Raw genomic sequence first — 22,713 nt, 5'->3', positions numbered from 1 at the left:
TCCTAGTCTGTAGCACTGCATAGGCAGAAGAGAGAAGAGGACAACTCCCCAGTGACCGAGTCCCCAAGCTCTGCAGGGACAGACCCGACCGCACTGTGCTCCCTGCCTCCTCTGCCTTTTCCCTGGAAAGGTTCCACTGCCAGACCCCAAAAGCGATGGCAATCAAGGCTGGAGTTAAAGACCGTCCTGAAGGATCACAGAGCAAACGAGCAGGGAGCTCAATTGGAAAGGAGCTCCAGCAGCCAGGCCAGGATGCCTCCCTACAAACCCTGCAGGCAGCGATCCAGCACTCGGGAAATAAATACGGTCGGGGAGACAGAGCCCTGGGCAAGGCTGGCAGAGTTAAACCAACATGGGAAACCTCTGGGCTCTGGACATTTCCCAGCAGAATTTATCCAGAAGGCAGGAGAAGAGGAGCTGACAAAGCCCTGAAGAACTGGAGGCCCTTCCATGGAGATTAAAATCCTACAATCATAGAATATTAGGCTTGGAAGGGACGTTAAAGATGACCCAGTTCCAACTCCCCTGCCCTGGGAAGGGACATCCCACTAGATCAGGGGCTCCAAGCCCCTTCCAACCTGGCCTTGGACACCTCCAGGGATGGAGCAGCCACAGCTTCCCTGGGCAACCTGTTCCAAGGCCTCCCCACTCTCATGGTGAAGAAATTCTCCCTAATATCTAGTCTAAATCTGCCCCTCTCCAGGTTATACCTGTCCCCCCCCAGCCCTGTCACCACAAGCCGTTGTGAACAGTCCCTCCCCAGCTTTCCTGGAGCCCCTTCAGGTACTGGAAGGCCTCTATAAGGTCTCCTTGGAACCTTCTCTTCTCCAGGCTGAACAAGCCCAACTCCCTCAGCCTGTCCTCGTATGGGAGGTTCTCCAGCCCTCTGATCATCCCTCTAGCCTCCTCTGGACCTGCTCCAACAGCTCCATCTCCTTCTTACATTGAAGATTCCAGAACTGGACACAGAACCCCAGCTGAGGTCTCACCAGAAAGGATCAGAGGGGCAGAATCACTTCCTTTGACCTGCTGGCCACACTTCTGTTATTGCAGCCCAGGATTCGATTGGCTTTCTGGGCTGCGAGCGCACCTTGCTGGCTCACGTTGAGCTTCTCCTCAACCAAAACTCTGAGCAATCACTGCCCAGGAGCAGACACAGGCAGACCTGACTTACCCTTCACGCAGACAGATTTTCCGTTCCAGCAGATCTGACATTTCCACATTACAGATTGCTTCTTCAGCAAACTGAGAAATCATTGAGCTGCTGAAATCAATTCCTGCTCTTCCCCCTCAGGAACCACACGGCAGCTGCCTCTGGACTACAGAGCAGTTCCAAACTCTTGGAGAAAGGACGGTGACTGATGGGAACAGGAGCAGGTTAGAGGATTTCCAACAATCAGAAAAAGTTGGCCTCCTTCGCCCAAGAACCATCTGGTTTCTTCCAACATTTCATCAGGTCTCCTGCACAGACTAACTTCTAAAGAACTTTATGTCCACATGTAAGAATTCCAAACATCCCATTGAGGTAGAAATACCTGGTCTATTTTATCCCTTTCTCTTCAGAAGGGGCCAGGGAGCAGTGTCTGCAGCAGCAACAAAGCCAGGTTGCCATGCAGTGGAGGAGAACAAGTGGAAAACAGAATTAAGTCACCAAAACCACTTTTGTTTTGCCTCCATTCAGCCATCTCTTCAATTTCCATCACTTCCTGCTTCCTCCAGGAGATTTCAAAGAAACCTGGCAAGTTTCCTGTTATATCATCCAACATTTCAATGATAACATTTCTCCTAAAGAAAGCCAGGAGGCAAAAAATTTTGTGAGCAATCCCTGTCGCACAACAGCCACGTGTTCTTCTATGCCTGGCACTGCGTGGAATGGAAAGATCTGGAGATCATAGAATCATAGAATCACCAGGTCTGAAGAGACTCACCAGATCATCGAGTCCAACCATTCCCATCAATCACTAACCCATGTCCCTCAGCACCTCGTCCACCCGGCCATAAACCCCTCCAGGGAAGTTGACTCAACCCCCTCCCTGGGCAGCCTCTGCAAGGGACCAATCACCCTTACCATGAAAAATTTTTTCCTAATGTCCAGCCTAAACCTCCCCTGGTGGAGCTTGAGGCCATTCCCTCTCATCCTGTCCCCTGTCCCTTGGAAGAAGAGCCCAGCTCCCTCCTCTCTACAACCTCCTCTCAGGGAGTTGCAGAGAGCAATGAGGTCTCCCCTCAGCCTCCTCTTCTCCAGGCTAAACACCCCCAGCTCTCTCAGCCGCTCCTCTTCTTCTCCAGCCCCTTCACCACCTTCATTGCCCTTCTCTGGACTCGCTCCAGAGCCTCAACATCCTTCTTGTGCTGAGGGCCCAGAACTGACCCCAGGATTTGAGGAGCGGTCTCCCCAGTGCCGAGTCCAGAGGGAGAAGAACCACCCTGGCCCTGCTGGCCACGCCGTGTCTGATCCAAGCCAAGATGCCATTGGCCTTCTTGGCCACCTGGGCCCCTACTGGGTCATGGTCAGTCACTGCCAATCAATAAATCCCTGCTGCCTCCAGCATGGGGCTGTGTCCAGGAGTCCTGCAGGAACCCGACTGTCCGAGCTCCCCTGCCAAAGGGCTGCATCTCCTGGAGAAGGGGACAGGAGAGCCCCCTCCTGCCATTGCCTGTCCCTCTGGAGCCCTTGGGGGGAGGGCTTCATGCCCTTTGGGAATCCCTGGCTCTAATTTGGGGCTCAGTGGGGCTTTTGCACCTCTTGGGTGCCGTTTGACCCCAGCGCTCCCTCCCCTCCCACAAAGGCCTGGGGCAGGTCTGGAGAAACTCCTTTTAATGGGAAAAGAACCAAGAGTAAAGAAAACAGCAAAGCTACTTGAATCCCTCTCCCCACTAAACACACCACCCTCTCCCCTCAAAACACATCATCCCCCTCCACCCAAAACACATAGAATCATAGAATAGTTTGTGTTGGAAGGGACCTTAAAGATCATCCAGTTCCAACCCCCCTGCCCTGGGCAGGGACATCCCAGTGGATCTGAGTCCTCCAAGCCCCATCAAACCTGGCCTTGAACAGCTCCAGGGATGGGGCAGCCACAGCTTCCCTGGGCAACCTCTTCCAGTGTCTCACCACTCTCATCATGAAGAAATTCTTCCCAATCTACATCTGACCCTCTCCAGTTTATCCCCATTCCCCCCGTCCTATCACCACAAGCCTTTGTCAACAGCCCCTCCCCAGCTTTCTTGGAGCCCCTTCAGGTACTAGAAGGTTGCTCTGAGGTCTCCTCAGAGCCTTCTCTTCTCCAGGCTGAGCAATCCCAACTCTCTGAGCCTGTCCTTGCATGGAAGGTGCTCCAGCACTCTGACATCATCCCTCTTCCCCCTCCTTTCCCCCAGTTTCTCTGCCCCTACAGAGAAAACTCTACAGATTTTCCTTCTTTACACTATCACAGATAGTGGGGGGGTGACTGCATAAAGCACAGAGTTTGGGCTCATCTGGAGCTGAACAAAGAGCAGGTGAGTGTTCCTGGCTGGTAAATAAGAAGCCTGTAAAGACCATCAGACCATTTGCATGATCATCCATGCTGACATCCCTTCCAAGCAGGGTGCGAATTCCTCTTTGAATGAGGCTCTGATGGCATATAATTCCATGGTGATCTCTAAATGCATTCTTTATGTTTACTCTCAGACAGACACACAGAGATTCCTATTTTATTTTCACTGTTCAAATTAATTTATTCAATTAGTGGTGGAACTGTAGTCAATAGGCACTCAAAAATATATAAATATATAAATAAATATAAATATAAATAAATATATAAATATATAAATATATAAAAATATAAATATATAAATATATAAATAGGCGTTGCTAAGCACCTTTCTTTCTCCTTAGCTGACAGCAGTTGCTTCCTGTCTCACCAATTCTATGCAGATCCACGAAGACACTCGGAATTGTTTGGATCCTGCAATGCAGAGACACACAAATATCAGAAAGTGCTACGTGAGCTCGTTGCCCCATTCCAACGTTGCTAGACAGAAGGGTTAAAATACATCATCTTGCTATAATATCTCATAACGTGAAAGAAATTGTTACTGGCAATATTTTAGCTTCTCAGAGGAAGCTTCTGCATCTGAAAAGAAAGCCTTCATCTCTATTACACTACAGCCTGATACACAGAGAGCGGCTTTCTAGTCAGAACAAACTCTACTGTGCGCAGGCAGCCGGGATCAGACGTCACCCGGCTAAGATACCTCAGTGAATTCCACCAGCACTTGAAGAAACAATAGAAAAAGAATCTTTGCCTTTTAGCTAACTGGTACCTAACACCTGTTTTCCTTAGCATACAAATGGTCTAGTCTAAATCTGCCTCTCTCAAGTTTATCCCTATTGCCCCTTGTCCTGTCACCACAAGCCTTTAGGAACAGCCCCTCCCCAGCTTTCTTGGAGCCCCTTCAGGTACTGGAAGGTCTCTATAAGATCTCCTCAGAGCCTTCTCTTCTCCAGGCTGAACAACCCCAAATCTCTCAGCCTGTCCTCATCTGGGAGGTTCTGCAGCCCTCGGATCATCTCTGTAGTCTCCTCTGGACCCATTCCAGCAGCTCCATTTCCTTCTTATGTTGAGGATTCCAGAACTGGACCCAATACCCCAGAGGAGGTCTCACAAGAGAGGAACAGAGGGGCAGAATCCCTTCCCTCGACCTGCTGGCCACACTGCTTTTGATGCCGCCCAGGACACGGTTGGTTTCTGGGCTGTGAGCGCACACTGCCAGCTCATGTCGAGCTTCTCTTCCTCTGTGCAGTAAATAAACACCTGTACCTTGCCAGCAAACCTTGAAAATCGTGGGTGCATTTGCTATCAAACTCTGTAAAAAACTTCGCTTTACATTACTTAACATTTTACTGCTTCTCTGCAGCGTGAGCTGCAGCCCTCTGTCTCTCCACTTTGCTGCAGACGGTGGCCTTGATATTCAGCGACAGGGACTGGCTCTTCTTGTTGACGTCACACTTGATGTTGAAGACTAGCTGTCCTTCTTGTTTCGGTGTCAGGACAACCGTAATGGGAAGCCTGGGGAGAGAAGACCTTGTTTTGCTCCGTTCACTCTCTCTCAGCTATTGTGGCCCCACGTTGCCTGCTCTACAGGAGAGAAGCTGTGGTGGGACTCCAGACCTAGGAGAAACCAGGAGAGCATTCTGCTCTGCCGGGGCCTCCCCTGATGGAGCAAAGCTTGGTGAGAACCGTTTAGGGTATGATGATGCTGTGCAATAAAATCATAGAATCATAGAATCACCAGGCTGGAAAGGATCCATCGGATCGAGTCCAACCATTCCCATCAATCACTAACCCATGTCCCTCAGCGCCTCGTCCACCTGTCCCTTAAATCCCTCCAGGCAAGGTGACTCAACCCCCTCCCTGGGCAGCCTCTGCCACTGCCCAATGACCCTTTCCATGAAATATTTTATCCTTATGTCAAGCCTGAACTTCCCCTGGCGGAGCTTGAGCCATTCCCTCTCATCCTGTCCCCTGTCACCTGGGAGAAGAACCCAGCTCCCTTCTCTCCACAACCTCCTTTCAGGTAGTTTAATGGCAGAAAATGTTGCTGAAATGGCAGAGGATACAGCAAAAAGGCAGCAAACATTGAACTGACGCTGATCTTACCACCCTGCTCCTGTGCTACGAGATCCCACTTCTCTCCCAAACACAGAGAAAGGCACGTGCAGAGATCTCTAGTGTCTCCGATCTACACGGCAACAGTGACATCCTCTTTGCAAAGAGGAATCATCCAGCTCCCGCGATGGATGCGCAACGCAAGGGCCACCAAACTGACCCTGTGTAATTTCTTTGAGTAATTCCAATGTAATTTCTGAGTGTGGGATCAAACACAGGGACTTACGGAATCAACACTTCTCAGGGGAGCTGATGCAGGGGGCTCTCTTACCTCGCACCCAGTGGCAAGCCAAAATTTGGTATCTTTTAAGCCACAGCAAAGCAAAATTTGGTATCTTTTAAGCCACAGCAAAGCTGCCTGGTGCTACGCCTGGGCAGGCTCTGAGTGGGACATCCAGAGTGGGTGAGCAGGGGAGCTGGTGACCTGACACTGCTTGATCTTGTAGATATGTCTGATAACTACTCATAGCTGCAGTTTACAAGAAAAGAGCATTCACTTTCAGACAGGCAGACCTGTGAAACATCTACTTTGGTAACACTGATGCTGCCCCCCGTGACGGGCTTCGATGCTGCACGTGTGCTTTGTGCTCTTGGTGACTTTGCACTAAAGGAACATGGAGGAGAGAGGAGACCTCACATACTTAAGGTCACTGGTTCAGCAGGGTCACGGAGTTAAAACCCCCAAACATCTCTCTGTCATGAAAACTAGAAGATTGAATGCTTGAATTGCTCCAGGAAGGGTGTCTAGAAGATCAGGGTAACCCAGACACATCCACTTTATGGAGAAACCTGCAGTTTCAGCCTGTTTCCACTGGGAAGGAACAGAACAAGGCACATGCACGCTATAGCGGAGAGTCGCCTGGTAACTGCAGAGGGAAAAGAGCCTCAAAAGCAAAACGACAGCGCTGCGCTTGGCACGGGGGAGAGGAATTACCTTGAAAGAGGAGCGATGGAGCCTTTCAGGGGTTCTATTTTCACTTTGCACCCCTCTGAGAAGGGAGAGCTTTTTCTGAAGGCGAAGCTGAAGGCTTCCTTCTCTTTGTTGATCATATAAACAGTCTTCTGGACCTTGTGCCCTGCAGAGAGGACAAAGCAGCGGCTGAAAAGCTTTTGTTTCTCTGGCCACTAGGCCACTACTGCCCGCGGTGCTCCTGCCTGCTGGCTGAGGACCTGTAAGGACCTGTACTGGTCCTTACACCAAGGACCTTGCAGCATGGCACGTTCACGATGCCACCGTGGAATCAACACTTCTGATCCCCTGAGCTCCCCGCACTGCCCTCCAATTTCCTCTTGGAAACAGCCCCAACTACATGCCATGTCCCTGACACAGACCTTCTTCCCTTCCTCTCCCTCGTACCCTTGGGTGCCAAGAGCTGGATGCTCTGCTCCCAAGAGCCCATTTCCATTTCCAGCTTCCTCATGGGAGCCTGCTGGAATAACGAGACTGCTGAGCCTCTGGAGAGGCGTAAAGTATAAGCACGGTGCTTACCAATTAACAGCGAGTGGAAGTTGATGTAGGGTCTGTCCAGAGCCACTACTGGGTCAGTGGCATTTCCCACCAACAGGAATGGGACAGAGACATTCTGCTCGGGAATTGTAAAGACCCAGGATGATTCCGTGAAATCCAAGTGCTGGGGGACGAACTCAAATTGCATCTGTGGGACAAAGAGGCAAATGAAGGCAAGCTGCTGCCTGGCAGGGTAAGGAAAGAGGGGTGCAGCCTATACCACCCAGAAACACATGGAACCTCCACCTTATATTGCTGAGTTGCTGTGCCACTTACAGCCCAGAAGCATAGGAGATCATAGAATCATAGAATCACCAAGTTGGAAGAGACCCACCGGATCATCAAGTCTAACCATTCCCATCAATCATTAACCATGTCCCTCAGCACCTCGTCCACCCATGCCTTAAACCCCTCCAGGGAAGGGGACTCAACCCCCTCCCTGGGCAGCCTCTGCCACTGCCCAATGACCCTTTCCGGGAAATTTTTTTCCTAATGTCCAGCCTGAACCTCCCCTGGCAGAGCTTGAGGCCATTCCCTCTCATCCTGTCCCCTGTCCCTTGGAAGAAGAGCCCAGCTCCCTCCTCTCCACGACCTCCTTTCAGGTAGTTGTGGCGTCCAGAGTGATAACAGGTTTATCTGTCAGTTCATTTACACCTAGAGTCAAAGGTTTCTACACGGTCCTAGCAAGCTCACAACGAGTGAAGATGCAGCTGGTATTAAACTGGCACACACGCGTATTGGATCCCCCTTCTTAATTTACTGCACCTACCTCTGCTTTCTCCCCTGGCTCGATCTGACCTCTCTCTGTGAGGCAGAAGAAAGCTTTCTGTTTCAGTGGGTCTTCGGGGTCATGACAAGTCCATTGGAAGGAATATGTAGAACTGGTTGGGTTCAAAACCATGAAAGTCCTGGGCACACAAAGAGAAAAGGACTAGTAAGGTGATGTTGGGACATTAATGACTCTGTCCTGCAGCAGAAATCAGGCACTGCCAGTCCTGGTCACCATCTGGGAGGACTGATTTGGTATAGAATCATAGAATCATAGAATCACCAGGTTGGAAAGGAGCCCCAGGATCATCGAGTCCAACCATTCCCATCAATCACTAAACCATGTCCCTCAGCACCTTGTCCACCCATCCCTTAAACCCCTCCAGGGAAGGTGACTCAACCCCCTCCCTGGGCAGCCTCTGCCACTGCCCAATGACCCTTTCCATGAAATATTTTTTCCTGATGTTCAGCCTGAACCTCCCCTGGCGGAGCTTGAGGCCATTCCCTCTTGCCCTGTCAGAGGGCAAATGACACTGGCAACACAAATATTTCGCCTGCTTTCTAGGGGCCCTGATTGTTTCCCTGTAGATTAACAGCTATCAACGAAGAAATTAGTGAGGATATAGCCAACATCTTGAATGACACAACAGGGAGACCAAGTGAAAATGGTATCATCAAGTCCAGTAAGATTCCTTTAGAAGATGACATCCTCTGTGGTGGTTCAACCTTCACTGATCCTGCCTGACCAACAAACAGCAGTGAGAATGTCCCAAAGATGCTCTTCCAAGACACAAAGGTTGTACTGATCACACTGCGGGTACACGGTCCTCCAAGACCGACCCACACCCTCTTGAAGAAAGGGACAAAGAGAGAAAAACAAAATAGCCATCTAGTTTTCAGTGAACAGGTTGTTCCAGCCCCAAAATCGGCTGGTGGCCAAGGGTCAGCTGATCACAGACAAGGTACAGATGCACCTTGTGGGTTGGAAGAGTAGCCAGAGGGGTCTCTAAGGGGGATGACAAGGAGACCATCAACACGAGAAGCCACGTCCGTGCTTACTTGATGTTGCTGCTGCACACTCCAACTGTGACAAACTCGACCACTCGTGTCTTGGGATCCAGCCGCGCATGTTTTCGTCCCTTCGACTCCAGCTTGTGCCTCTTTGAAGTGAGATAGTCAGAGTCCTCTAGCTCGAAGTGGTAGCTTGGCATCAGGCCTCTCCCTTTCACAGTCACTTTTGGGCCCTTCAGGTTTGGTATCAGGTTAGGAATTCTAGGAAGACAGGGACTGCTATTAGCCAGAGAAACATTTCCAGGCAGCCAGCTGCTTGCCTATTTGCTGGTACACCAGAGACCGTGGCATCTTATCTCTGTGCGAGCACCAACAAGCAAATCCAATAGAATTGAGCTCCCTGTCACAGAGATCAAACGGCAGAAGCACAAGCATTTATGTGTATAGAGACCAACTGCAGCACACAGCTCGCTGTGTAGATAGGGGGAACCATGCTGGGCTAATATAGAAGCAAATCTAGGGAACGGCTTGCCCCCTGGAAAGCTTTTCTGGGTGTCTTGTTGCTGATTTTACAACCCTCCAGGAGCTTCATATTCATAGAATCATAGAATCACCAGGTTGGAAGAGACCCACCGGATCATCGAGTCCAACCATTCCCATCAATCACTAAACCATGTCCCTCAGCACCTCGTCCACCCGGCCATAAACCCCTCCAGGGAAGGTGACTCAACCCCCTCCCTGGGCAGCCTCTGTCACTGCCCAATGACCCTTTCCCTGAAAGTTTTTTTCCTGATGTCCACCCTGAACCTCCCCTGGCAGAGCTTCAGGCCATTCCCTCTCATCCTGTCCCCTGTCCCTTGCGAGAAGAGCCCAGCTCCCTCCTCTCCAGAACCTCCTCTCAGGGAGTTGGAGAGAGCAATGAGGTCTCCCCTCAGCCTCCTCTTCTCCAGGCTAAACACCCCCAGCTCTTTCAGCTGCTCTTTTTCTTCTCCAGCCCCTTCACCAGCTTCCTTGCTCTTCTCTGGACTCGCTCCAGAGCCTCAACATCCTTCTTGTGCTGAGGGCCCAGAACTGACCCCAGGATTCGAGGAGCGGTCTCCCCAGTGCCGAGTCCAGAGGGAGAAGAACCTCCCTGGCCCTGCTGGCCACGCCATGTCTGATCCAAGCCAAGATGCCATTGGCCTTCTTGGCCACCTGGGCCCCTGCTGGCTCCTGTTCAACCAACACCCCCAGGTCCCTCTCCTCCAGGCAGCTTTCCAGCCAGTCTTCTCCTAGCCTGGAGCTGCACAGGGTTGTTGTGCCCCAAGTGCAGGACACGGCATTTAGCCTTGTTAAACCTCATCCCATTGGCCTCAGCCCAGCGGTCCAGCCTGTTCAGATCCCTTTGCAAAGCCTCCCTTTCCTCCAACAGATCCACGCTTCTACCCAGCTACAATGTCTTTTCCCAGTGTCTACATACCTGCTTCTACCAAGGCTGGGGATCATCTTTCTTTGCTCCTGTATGGTGGTTGTTTCTGCTGCCTGTTTCCAGCTCCACACTCCCACCCACCCCAGCTGGAGACAATACAATGACTACCCATCAGTTGCATGAGCTGAAAAGCACCTGGATGTTTCCTACCTGCAGGACATGACGCTCTTAAACACCCCGACGTGCACTGGAGAGAATTTCATTTGGAAGAGCTGCTCCTTGCCAGCAGGGATGGTGCCGCTGCTGGGCTCGACAGAGAAGGGCTGGGTGGCATTGGTGGTGTTCAGAGACAATGTCTGGGAGGAAGACGTGGGCTCCGGAGCGTGCTTCACCTGGCTCAAACAATGGCCTGACTGGACCTTCGCAGAGGCAGCAGGAGTGGAGGAGGTGGAGGAGAAATTCCCTGTGGTAAGAAGAGGTTATATCAGGATATTTTTCAAGGAGAAAAACCTCTGCCTCCTGCTGCAGGTGGACAGGGGGGAGCTGGGATGCACTTGGAGCATCCATGGCGCAAGCGCTTTCAGCAGGAGGACTCTCAGTGAAGAGCAGGGAGAGCAGTCAGCTTGCTTTTTCATAGAATCATAGAATCACCAGGTTGGAAAAGACCCATTGGATCATCGAGTCCAACCATCCCCATCAATCACTAACCCATGTCCCTCAGCACCTCGTCCACCCACCCGTTAAACCCCTCCAGGGAAGGTGACTCAACCCCCTCCCTGGGCAGTCTCTGCCAGTGCCCAATAACCCTTTCCATGAATATTTTTTTCCTGATGTCCAGCCTGAACCTCCCCTGGCGGAGCTTGAGGCCATTCCCTCTCATCCCGTCCCCTGTCGCTTGGCTTGTTGTGCACAGTAGAGAGAAAGCTTTGGGGAACAGTATTGCTCTGTCCTTCACACCCGTTCCTTCCTTTTTCTGTGTCAGGCTTTTATAACCCATGACCAGGCAGCCTTTGCACCGTGGAGCAGACCAGCCTCAGCACAAATGCGCTGAAGGAGGGTTCATTTTAGACTTTGCATTTGCCCTGGACCAGGGAAATTGCACCCAGACAGCGTGACTGCAGCAAACTCATTGTCACAGCATCGTTTTTTCCAGTCTCAGATAATTCCTAAAGAGGTGCCCTGGTGCCCCCTTCCCAGTCCTGACCCACAACGGGGCTCCTCCCCAAGCCAGACTCGGCTCCCGTGAAGAACACAAGCATCAGAGCCAGCACAGGAGGGTCTGAAAGGCAGAGAAAGGACAAGGAGAGTGTCTCCAGCTGCACCTGGGAAGACGCAGATCAAAGTGGACAACTGGACAGGGATGAAAAAGCAATTAATGTTTTTGGGGTTAAGGGGCATAGTCTTCTCCCCAGGTCATCAGCCACAAACTGAAAGACACCAGGCACCCTCAGCTGCCTCAGAGCTCATGTCCTACCATCAGTACTGGGTGGAAGCTCCTCATGAGCTCTTGCCTTTCCAGCCTTCTCAGCCACCACCCAGGTGTATTCTAGGGTCACATCCCCTGTATTGGTCAGCTGGAAACTGCAAAGCAAGGAGGAGGATTAATGAGATCAATAACTACAAAGAAAACAAGACGTAACACTGTACAGTGGGCTCCTGGCAGCCAGTTCTTTACCCTGAGTAGCATCTTCTTCCCTAGGCAACTTGGTCAAATTTGGGTCACTGACCTGAGCTGCCCTAAGACCAAGTATTGCGAAGTCTGGAAGTGAAAAAGGCAGACACGGTGCCCAGGAAACTTAATTTGAGGGTCTTACTCTGGTCTTTGTGTCTCGGTTTCACATTATTTGGACTGCATGCTTGTCCTGGAGTAGATGAGGACAGGCAAACCATGCAATGCAACAAAACCATGGGCGTTCTCAACAGAACCAAACCTCTCCTGGCGTGTCGTGGCAGGACAGCAGCCAGCATCTCCTGCTTGGCTTTGTGGGCAGATACAGAGGCCCCAGCACCCAGATGGGACTTAGAAAAGACAAAACAATAAATGATTTGTTTAAAGGGATGAAGAGCAGGTGAGACTGCACATAAAGCCCTAGAATGGACTCAGGTCCACACGCTGGGCATATCCACATCCAGTATCTCTGCATCCTGGCATGTGCCAGACTGCGTGTAGAAGCTGAATCCTCAGACCCAGAGGGCAGCAACACCCCCCGCCAAGGCTGATCAGCCTGTTTGGAATTAGAAGAGGTTCATTCAGTAGCTGAGCAACGAGCGCATGGGTGGTATCGCTGCTGGCACACGACCACGAGTAGAAGGAAAAGCAGAGGCCACCAGAGAGCACGTGTGGCCCTGGGGAAGCAGCCCTGGGCAAAGTCATCTCCCACACACGAGTCCCTGCCTGGCCTCCAGCACTCACTTGAACATCTTCGTTTGGAACAGCAACGTCTCCTTGAACTCAATCTTGTGCCTGTCTAGCTTGAAGTTGGCGTAGTCAACAACAGCACTTAGGAAAAGCTCCACTTCACGGCTGATCTCCACCTGGACACTGTGAGCACGTTCCGAGTCTGTCTCCATCACCTCCAAACACAACAGGGAAGAATCACTGAGCGGAGCCCAGAAAGCCAGGCTGAGAGCCTTCTGGCCTCCAAAATCACCCACATATAGGGGGTAGAAAGGACCATTCGGATTTATTTCCCTGGAAAGGTGACATCTGATCCTTCTGCTGTAGTATTTGTTTGTACCTACTGATCAAAGCCATCACCACCACGACTGTGAATACACCCAAGGGTACCATGACCAGATACCAGTCCCTCAATTTCAACCCTGTAGAGTGTCTGACTTTTTTCCTGGCCCCCTATAAATCCAGCAGGCCTCTAAAATAGGATTAAGTTCTCCAGCTGGAGCTCTGTGGATGGAAAATCCCAGGAATTAACACACCTAGAAAGCACCTTTTCCTTCTTATTTTAGGAGAAAGTACTTCCCAGATGTCATGGGTGGGGTGACAGCCACACTGGCAGAGTTTGCGGATGGATATTTGGGGATGGGCATGAACTCTAGGAACGCCTCGGACTGCTGATGCTCCGATGGGGAAGAAGTTTGGATTACAGGTCTTACAATGCTTCAGAAACTGGACAAGAACCATCACTCAAGATAAGTGTTTGGTAATCACGACAGTAAAGGCAAGAATCTCTTGAGATGAGTCTCGGCTTTTAGCAGAGACCAATAGTTTGCCTCTGGCTGAATGTCTCTTGTCAAACTAAGCATCTCTCATCACAAAGACTTCCCCATCCTGTGCGAGCGCCGGGCATCTACCTCTCCCCTAAAATGCACTGCTGGTTAAGCTCCTGGATGGATTAAACACCACGAGGAAGCGGGAGCTGCTTAGACAGCAGAGATGGCAGTCTGCTGCCATCAGCAGTTTTTTGTGGAAGCTAGGATGGCTTTTGTGGTTGTCTTTCCTACCTTCTCCTCGTCAAGCCGTGCATCTGATGGGTCCCTCATGTCATCTATCCCTTTGACAGTGTACAGACGCTCATCTCTGTCAGTCACCTGCTCTGGTGGCAGTGGGGCGATAATCCTGGTCACCCAACACTTTAGAGGGTGCCTTTTGAACGTGACTGGAACATCTGATTCCAGGGTTAGCGTGATGTCCTTGGAAGAGCCAGCAGGGAGGTCTCCCACCTATGGAGAATCAGAGAACCAAGACCAAACTGGAATCTATGGTAAGGACAGGACCGACAGTAAAAGGATTGATGTGGTGAGCAGCTCTGCATCTTACTGTGAGTTACTCTGAATTTTACAAACCCATGTCCCTCAGCAAGTTGTCCACCCATCCCTTAAACCCCTCCAGGGAAGGTGACTCAACCCCCTCCCTGGGCAGCCTCTGCCACTGCCCAATGACCCTTTCCCTGAAAATTTTTTTCCTGATGTCCAGCCTGAACCTCCCCTGGCAGAGCTTGAGGCCATTCCCTCTCATCCTGTCCCCTGTCCCTTGGGAGAAGAGCCCAGCTCCCTCCTCTCCACAACCTCCTTTCAGGGAGTTGCAGAGAGCAATGAGGTCTCCTCTCAGCCTCCTCTTCTCCAGGCTAAACACCCCCAGCTCTCTCAGCTGCTCCTCTTCTTCTCCAGCTCCCTCACCAGCTTCATTACTCTTCTCTAGACTCGCTCCAGAGCCTCAACATCCTTCTTGTGGTGAGGGGCCCAGAACTGACCCCAGGATTCGAGGAGTGGTCTCCCCAGTGCTGAGTCCAGAGGGAGAAGAACCTCCCTGGCCCTGCTGGCCACGCCGTGTCTGATCCGAGCCAAGATGCCATTGGCCTTCTTGGCCACCTGGGCCACTGCTGCCTCATAGTCAGTCGCTGTCAACCAACACCCCCAGGTCTTTGTCCTCCAGACATCCTATATAGCACTGAAACGGCCTCTCACTGGCACGTGGTGAACTCCCTGCCAGCTCCCAGGAACCTGCCAGGCAGTGCTTGAGCCGTGGAAAAAGCAGAGACATACAAGCTCACCTCGGGGGAGAAGCGAAACGGGGCCTCTTGCAGCCACTCGAACTGCATGTCATCCGCTCTGCTGCGATTGGTGATGGTGAAGGTCACTGAGTAGGGCATCCCAACGTGACATTCCCCAAAATGGATATGATCTTCTCTAACAGCTGTTCAGAACGAGAGCCAGGGATCTCCGTGTGAGGCAAGCTCCATCTGCTCTCCTCACAGAGAATCACAGAATCATAGAATCACCAGGTTGGAAGAGACCCACCGGATCATCGAGTCCAACCATTCCCATCAATCACTAAACCATGTCCCTCAGCACCTCTACCACCCGTCCCTTTAACCTCTTCAGGGAAGGTGAATCAACCCCCTCCCTGGGCAGCCTCTGCCACTGCCCAATGACCCTTCCCCTGAAATCTTTTTTCCTAATGTCCAGCCTAAACCTCCCTTGGTTGAACTTGAAGCCATTTCCTCTTCTCCTGTCCCCTGTCACATGCACAGACAAAGGTGTACGTCCAACTCTTTTCCTCGTTCTGAGCTTTCCTCCCTCTGGGAGATGCCGCTCCCCATCTTGCCTCTTTCAGGGAAACACCTCAACAGGTGTTTCAGGGAAATACCTTGTCCCTGAACAAGCAGCTGTCTCTGTGCAGAGGGACAGCACGCTCAAAGGCCACCAGCTCTGGTGGGCAACAGCACAGACCCGGTTATATCAAGGACACAAAAGAGATACTCAGCTGCAAAGTGTTACCTCTGAGCCTTCCCTGCCAGCCTGCATACAGAGTCACTAGGTTGGGAAAGACCCTCAGGACCATCGAGTCCAAAACTTCCCCCTGACAGAGGGTCTTTCCTTGTGTTCTCAAGTGTGGATGTTCTTCAGGCTACAAAAGGCCACGGCATCTGCCAGCTGAGTCTGGACCACACCCGCACTGGCACTCAGAAATATCTACGCTCCTGATACTTGCTCTCGGTAGCCTCTCTTCTCTTACCCTCAATTATGTCGTCATTGCTCAGACTGCCCTCGTCCTCGCTCTCTTCCACCAGTCCGTGGACGTTTTCGAGCACCAAGTCATCTTCATAGCAGTCACCCACCAGCTGAATGTCGAGGTCTTGGTGGTGGAAGCCCGCCACTGTTAGGTGGATCTTCCCTTCCTCAAGCTGGGCCAGGGTGGGTTTGAAAAGTACATCAAATTCAGCTGTTTCCCCGGGAAGGAGGACTAGGGAAGCGGTGTGGAGCTTCTTCTCTGCACAGTAATAGAAATCAGAGACAAGCAATACAGTCAAGCAGAGGAAATATTCCCACGGGTTCTAAGAGGAATAAGAAGTTGAAACCCAGCTGCGTCTAAGCACAGGTTCTCCCATCGCTGGTTCCTGACCCTCCTCCTATATTCACTAGATTATGACACTGCATATCACTGCTTAAATGTCTTAACCTCGAGTTAGCGCTCATCTCTCACTCAAGCTGCACCCAGCCAGCTCCTGCCACACGTAAAGCTGAGTCAAAGGGCAGTTTGGGCTTTTGTCAGGGCCTGTGGGCTCGAGGGCTGCCTCCGTTCAGGCTGGAAATTCCCCAGATGCAGCAGAGACCTCAGACAGTCCATTCAAGTGCTGAAAGTACCCTACAACTCAACCCACCGTGTCCAGAAGAACTGAAAAACTTCCTACAACTTGCAAGAAGGAAACCCTGCAAAGGCTCCACTTGAGAAATGAGGGGTACAGAGAAAACCAGGGAAGAAACTCTCTCTGACATCTGGCTGCTGCTTGGCCAAGCCAAGAGCAGGGCACACACTTTCCCTGTGTGGATGACCACACTTAATGAATTTACCGTCTCTAGATGAGTCTTCATACACGTCTGTCACTCCGTAGACGTAGCGCGTGCCGGGTCTGGTTTTCAAAAAGAAAGCTCCCCCTTCATGTATCAGGTCCATCATCAACTGAGAAAAGGGAACACACGCTGGTGTGGGTCCAGGGCAGCACGTGGATCAACATCGCACACTTCCCCACCTCAAGCACAGCTGCACAGCTCATAGCACAAAGTTTATGTGGAATCACACAGAAAGAAAAGTGTTCAGAGGCATTGGAATATAATTAAAATATCACCAAACAGGACAGAGAGTACTAGAAGCAATAAGCAGTGTGTAAATAGGCTACAATTCAGTTTGCTTACAAGGCCGTGAAATATGATAAAAAACAACCTAGTATAACTAGGACACCACTTTCCCACATGAGAAAGACTGCGAGAAGAGAGGCAGGGGAGAAAATACCCCACCAACTTTCTTGTGTTGAGTTGAACTGAGAAGGATAGGCTGGTCAGAAAATCACACTTGCAAGAACTCCCTTCCTAGAAAGAATCATAGAATCATTAGGTTGGAAAGGACCCACTGGATCATCGAGTCCAACCACTCCTATCAATCAGAAGTCATCAGCCATTTGCTTAAAGAGAATTTCTGAGACCCATTCCATGCAGTTCACCCAAGCACAGAGTGCGAAGAGTAACCAGCATAAAACCCGAGAGGAAGTCAAGACCTTCAAAGACAGCAGTGGTCTTTACAAAGGAGATGAAGGCAAAGGTGAAAGGCTGATGGGACTCTGCTAGAGGGATCTGGCTGAAAAATGAGCCTATTAGTTTGGCAAAGCCTCTTCCAGGAAGTCAGAGGGGCTTATTCTCCTGTGAGGGTAGCTCTGAGCACAAGGAAAGGGTTTCGTTTGGTGTTGCATGCCTATAGTACTGGTGCATCTCTGCCGTGGTTTCTGGCAACTTTCCTTTATGGCACAAGAACTTGTCCTCACCTTGATAGCTACAATTCCACCGTTATGAAGGACCAGAGGGAGCTCCTTTGAATGACCCAGCAACAGTTTCTTGAAAAGCAGCAGAGGGTTCCCTTTCTTATCGCGAAGGATGGGGTGCAGGACTGTCAGCTGAGGTAGATTCCCAGCTCCACTGATAGAAAAAGTCAGGCTGTGTGCTTCATTTGCTTCAGAGCTGCAGGACAGGCAAAAAAAAGGAAAATCACTGGGGCTGGCACTAACCTATTTCCAACTTGCCAAGCAGTCAAGCAAGAGCCATCCCCTGTGTTTTCTCTGGCTGGTGCTCCTGTACCCCACTCACAGCTCCCCATCACCCCAGTTAGATCAGGACAATTCGCAAGAGGAATCTGCTCTGGAGAGCCAGAGCTTTCCAGAATAACAGCAAAAAGTCATTTCACTAAATCGACTCATACAGTACAGCAGGTAAAAACAGACGAGACACAGCAAACTTGTTGTCTTTGCTGACAAATAAAGCAAAAGCACAGCATGAAAATAGGATAGAAGCAAGAAAGGAGAAGTAAAAAAACAACAGCATCAGTAAAGATTATTTCCAAGGACACTAAACCGGGAAATGCTTATTAGGGCAGGAAGCTGATTTATCTTATCCTGGTTCAGTGACAAAAGGGTCGGGGAAGAGCAGGTTAGAGCCCTGGTACAAACACAGGTCCCAGGACAGATGAACTAGGCTCCTCTTTTTTAAAGGGATCATTCCTTCACATGAAATAGCCGAATATCCTCCAGGTAAACACACCAGATCTTCTCATTTTAGCAGAAACAAGGACAAAACAATGCACACTGACTCGTTGGAACAGAAACCTCTGCATCTAACCCTTTTTTCCTTGCAAAGCCACAGCTCAGCTGTTGCACATCTCCACTTGTTTGCAATTCAGTAAATCCCAGTTGGCTGCCTAATGTTCTGTCTTCACAGTCACTCGCATCAACTAAACTCTGACCCCTATTTTCTGCTCTGTCATATCTAGAAGTTACTGCCTCTTGTGTCATCTAATGCTCCACCTAAGGCTGCTAAGAAGAGGTCTGCGCCCTTCCCGAGGAGAGGCAGCTGTCAGAAACTCATGTCTCCCCCAGGAATTCAGAGTGTGAGTTACCTTGTCTTGGTGTCAATGGAAGCCTCAAAAGTGCACTGGTAGTTCTGCACCGTTCGTGGAGTGAAGGTCACCGTGCCAAAGGTGTGAGAGCAGCTGGGCACGCGCATCTGAACGGGATCCACCTTGAACACGCCAGGAATCTCTCTCTTACACTTGGGGGAACCCACAAAGTGGTGTTAGGAGGAAACATCCTTCAGCATGCTGCAGCCTTATACATATACGCATCGTGTGGAATAGCCTTAGACTGTGTCTGCTTTCCTGCTTCCTAGGACAGGCTGCTTCCAGCTCAGAGAGTGACCCCAAAGCGGTGCTGACCTCGCACAGAGAGCTGCCATCAAGCCCAGGAGTGCAAAATCTCGCTCTGAGTGCTGGGCAGCCACAACACTGCACATGGGAGGTGGGGACTGCACAGAGAACCCTGCCAATAATCTAAAATGAGCCTAGAAAAAGAAGGAAAAGACCAGGCAGCCTGGATAAATGGTCTGGTTTGAGCCCTGGTCTGGTAGAAAAGCACCCTCCAAGCATGCTTCTAAGAGATATTCAGAAAGGTTCAGGTCTCCCACCAAAGACCCAGGCGGGTGAGACAAAACCTTGATTGAGACACGCTGAATGAAACCCAACTGTCACCCCAGCACGGCTCTTCTACCCCATGGATTACCCTGCAATGAACTGGAAGGGTCCAGGCAAGGAGAAGCACTGAATCTGGAGCACGAGGCAGAGGCTATCACACAACCTTTAAAAAGCAAGAGTCACCTTGGCCTGGCCTTCTGTTCCTACCTGAGCGCTGACGGGTTTGACGGCGAGGGCGACATCGCAGGGCACTTTGTTCACATTGCAGATTTTGAAGCGAGCTGTGGCCTGCTGACCAACCAGGACATTGGTGAAAAGGAACCTGTTCTCATCCTTGATGAACACGCCCTTGTCTCTCGGTGTCTGCAGGATCTGGTAGAGGTTGATGCTGCTGCAGATCTGATGCTCCTCAAAGATGGACTCTATGTCATCGACCACAAATCCTGTGAGTAGACCAGAGGGAGGGTTGAGGATGGAGAAGCCTTCCTGCTCCCTTTACCTGGGCTCTGCTGGCCTCTCAGAAGGCTCGATAAGTCCTTTCTGTGCAGGTCACTGCCTGGGGAAGGGGTGCTGTAAGGATGGAGCTCAGTTACCCACAGTCTTAAAGGGTACGGCTTTCCTTTCGACCTTCCAAGCACCCTCCCCAAGCCTCTCCCCACTTGGAAACGACTGGAACCTCTGAGGATTTCAGGATAGGACTTCAGGGTCTGTTCAGATGCTGATCAGCAGCAGGTCTGGCCACAGGAACCTGTGGATGAAGCGTACCTGGGATGCAGGACTCGGCAAGCAGGGTGTAGGGGATGCCAAGTGGATTGTCCATGGGGTCTCTGTCCTGGATATCGATGGAGAGGTGCTCTTGGTGTTTCCCCAGTGATACTGCGTGGCACTCCACCGTGATCGTCTGGTGGCCCCCAGGAGGGATGGAGCCATAGCCAGGGTGAACCGTGAACATTCCGAGAGTGACGTAAGCCTGCAGAAAGAGTCCCAGGAGAGACTGACGTCCAGCAGCCTTACCTCGAGCATCCCCAGCAAGAAGCGTGCCACTCCTGGGCTTCCAGCTGAGCCCAAGCCCAGTCCCAGGGCAGGGAGGGATGACCCAAAGGCAGCCCCAAGATGGGAGGAAAAAGCCACAAGGAGCTCCGAGCCTGTTCTGAGTGGCATAGAGGAAAGACTTAGGGTGTAAAGGGTGAAGGTGGTAGCTAGGTTCCTTCAACCACCATGGGTAAGACAAGAGAGCAGAAATAACGGTCACAAATTATGGGAGAGGGTGTTGGAAATAAGAAAAAAAAAGGCCACCTGATACCTATGGACTGGGTGTTCAAACAGGGACGTTCTCACCTGTGGTATTCACAGACTTATTTTGGCTGGCAGCTACCAAACACAGGACCTGCTCCCCTCCCTTGACTCCACAACTCCCAGTCTGAGACAGAGCACGGAACTTTCAGTGGCGCTGAGCAGTTCCTGCCTCTGCTCGTGGCTGGCAGGCGATGGACACAGATCTTGTCCCACCCCGTGATGAAGAGCCCACAGCCCACGTAGCGTCCTTCCACCCCACCTGCAGTGGCAGATGTTGGGGAGCAAGAGCCACCTACCAGATCCTGTTTCAGTGAGGTCTTCCTTTTCGTGTTGGAGTCTTCGTTCTTCGGAGCATTAGATTTCAATTGGTGTGCGCTGAGAGGAGAAAGCAGAAAACACCCATCATGCTGAGTTCCCCCTGTCTTTCTCTGACGCCAAAGCTGGCCTTCCTCCCTACGGAGGAAAGCCTTCCAGCTCCTGATGGCTCCTGGAAGGCTGCCTGTAGCACCTTTTGCTGTAGCTGACAGGTAGGTCAGCAGTATCACCAGCTTTGTCCTACCAAGGTGTTTTTCTGCTCACAAGCCAGTGACACGAAGAGACAATAACCTAGGTCTCCTGCTCAAAGGGACAAATTGTCTCCAAAGAGACAATAACCTAGGTCTCTAACATGCCAGCCATGCTGCGGCGCCTCCTCAGCAGGAAGGGAGGCGCAGGTCTTCTCACCTGGGCTTTGACTGTGCTTGGATGGAGAATTTAAAGGCAACGATGCCCTTGTTCTGTATTGCGAAGGTGCGAGTCTTCCTGGTGCCCTTCAGCATGACACCGAAGCTGATGAACGAAGCAGGGGAAATGCTGTATTTGCTGAACACGGCTCTCGCCGACACCTTCACTGGGATCGTGGTGATGATCTCGCCACTTTCGGAGACGTCGGGATCAAACACCTGCAACCAGGGCAGGGGTTGGTAAATACAGCAAGGAGGCCAATCTCTTTCTCTGTCCCCTGACCCCCTCCCAGGTCCCCACCAGCTTAATTCCCCTGTTTAAACAGCTCCTCCAGAGCAACATTTTCAGCTCTTCTTCAGAAACATCACAAATCATTTCTGAATGACTTCCTCGTATGCAGATGAGAGACGATTCCCCAGATAGAGCCTTCCTTCCTATAGAAACACGTTCTGCTTACACTTCCCGGACACGGTACGCCAACACCACCAAGTCCAGGTAGCTCACCTGGCACTGCAGGATGGGTTTGTCCATAATGTTCACCGGCGTCTTGGGGTGGAAGATCAGCTGGACCTGCACAGGCTTCCTGTAGGCGGTCAGTATGCCCTCCTCTGGCTGGACAGTGAAGTGGGTTGCCAAGGATATGTTGGTATCCAGAGTTTCCAGCTTGAACCTGGGGAGGAAGGGAAGGAATTAATTTCACTAGTGAGCGGCTTCAATTTCAGGGTCTCTCCTTCTGGTTCCTGCTGAGCTGTAAAGAACTGCTAGGGTGGGCTTGAATTCTCTATTAACACACTCGAGATTGGAGAGCTCAGATGTTGAAGGTACCTGAGCTGTCAGGGCGCCAGCATGCGACAGTCAGAAGGAAAATGTGGTCCTGGGCAGATGGTGGCACCAGGCATTCACAGACCAGGCAGCTGGACTCACCTGTACCCGATGTCATTCCTCCCTTTGTTCACTAGAGACAGCACTACTTGCTCCTTCTCATCCAGGACCTTACGAGTTCCAAAATCCAGACTGTCACTACCTGTCCCTGCAGAAAAACCACACAGCAAGGCAAAAGATGGTGAAGATCTGTGAGCTGCTGCAGACTACACCAAGTGACAAGATCCACCTTTGGAGTTCTCAGGCAGCACAAAACCCTTGCAGTAAGTTTCCCTTTGCAGAATTTTTCTCGTGCTGCTTTTCTGCCCTCTCCTTTACTCAGAGAATATCTGAAGGGTTAGGCAGCTAAGGAGCTCAGTTTTCACCTCCTGGCTTCCAAGCACATATCCAACAACTTTACAAGCTGTGGTGACCCTTCAGGAATCACCAACTGCCTGTTTACATAGCTGTCATTTCAAAGCACCCACATCATGTGTGGCTGCACATGGGGCTGCAC

At 51.1% G+C, this 22,713-nt stretch overlaps 1 protein-coding gene across 1 annotated transcript in view; it reads right to left on the bottom strand.

The window, feature by feature from the left end:
- The window catches only part of LOC138732363 (hydrocephalus-inducing protein homolog), a 91,433-nt gene that overhangs the window by 8,462 nt on the left and 60,258 nt on the right, over positions 1–22,713 (bottom strand). Inside the window, 21 exon segments of the mRNA XM_069878948.1 lie at positions 4,651–4,780; positions 4,890–5,054; positions 6,589–6,730; positions 7,144–7,309; positions 7,931–8,069; positions 8,989–9,201; positions 10,559–10,757; positions 11,823–11,929; positions 12,762–12,922; positions 13,808–14,026; positions 14,857–14,999; positions 15,822–16,076; positions 16,658–16,766; positions 17,623–17,815; positions 18,747–18,898; positions 19,524–19,759; positions 20,082–20,286; positions 20,909–20,987; positions 21,336–21,553; positions 21,840–22,005; positions 22,260–22,365. Coding sequence (XP_069735049.1) covers positions 4,651–4,780; positions 4,890–5,054; positions 6,589–6,730; positions 7,144–7,309; positions 7,931–8,069; positions 8,989–9,201; positions 10,559–10,757; positions 11,823–11,929; positions 12,762–12,922; positions 13,808–14,026; positions 14,857–14,999; positions 15,822–16,076; positions 16,658–16,766; positions 17,623–17,815; positions 18,747–18,898; positions 19,524–19,759; positions 20,082–20,286; positions 20,909–20,987; positions 21,336–21,553; positions 21,840–22,005; positions 22,260–22,365 — 3,503 coding nt within the window.

The sequence above is a fragment of the Phaenicophaeus curvirostris genome, chromosome 30, assembly GCF_032191515.1.
Source record: "Phaenicophaeus curvirostris isolate KB17595 chromosome 30, BPBGC_Pcur_1.0, whole genome shotgun sequence".
NCBI classification, from domain to species: domain Eukaryota; kingdom Metazoa; phylum Chordata; class Aves; order Cuculiformes; family Cuculidae; genus Phaenicophaeus; species Phaenicophaeus curvirostris.
Note: the sequence above shows the minus strand (reverse complement) of the source record. Positions and strands in the feature narration are given on the sequence as shown.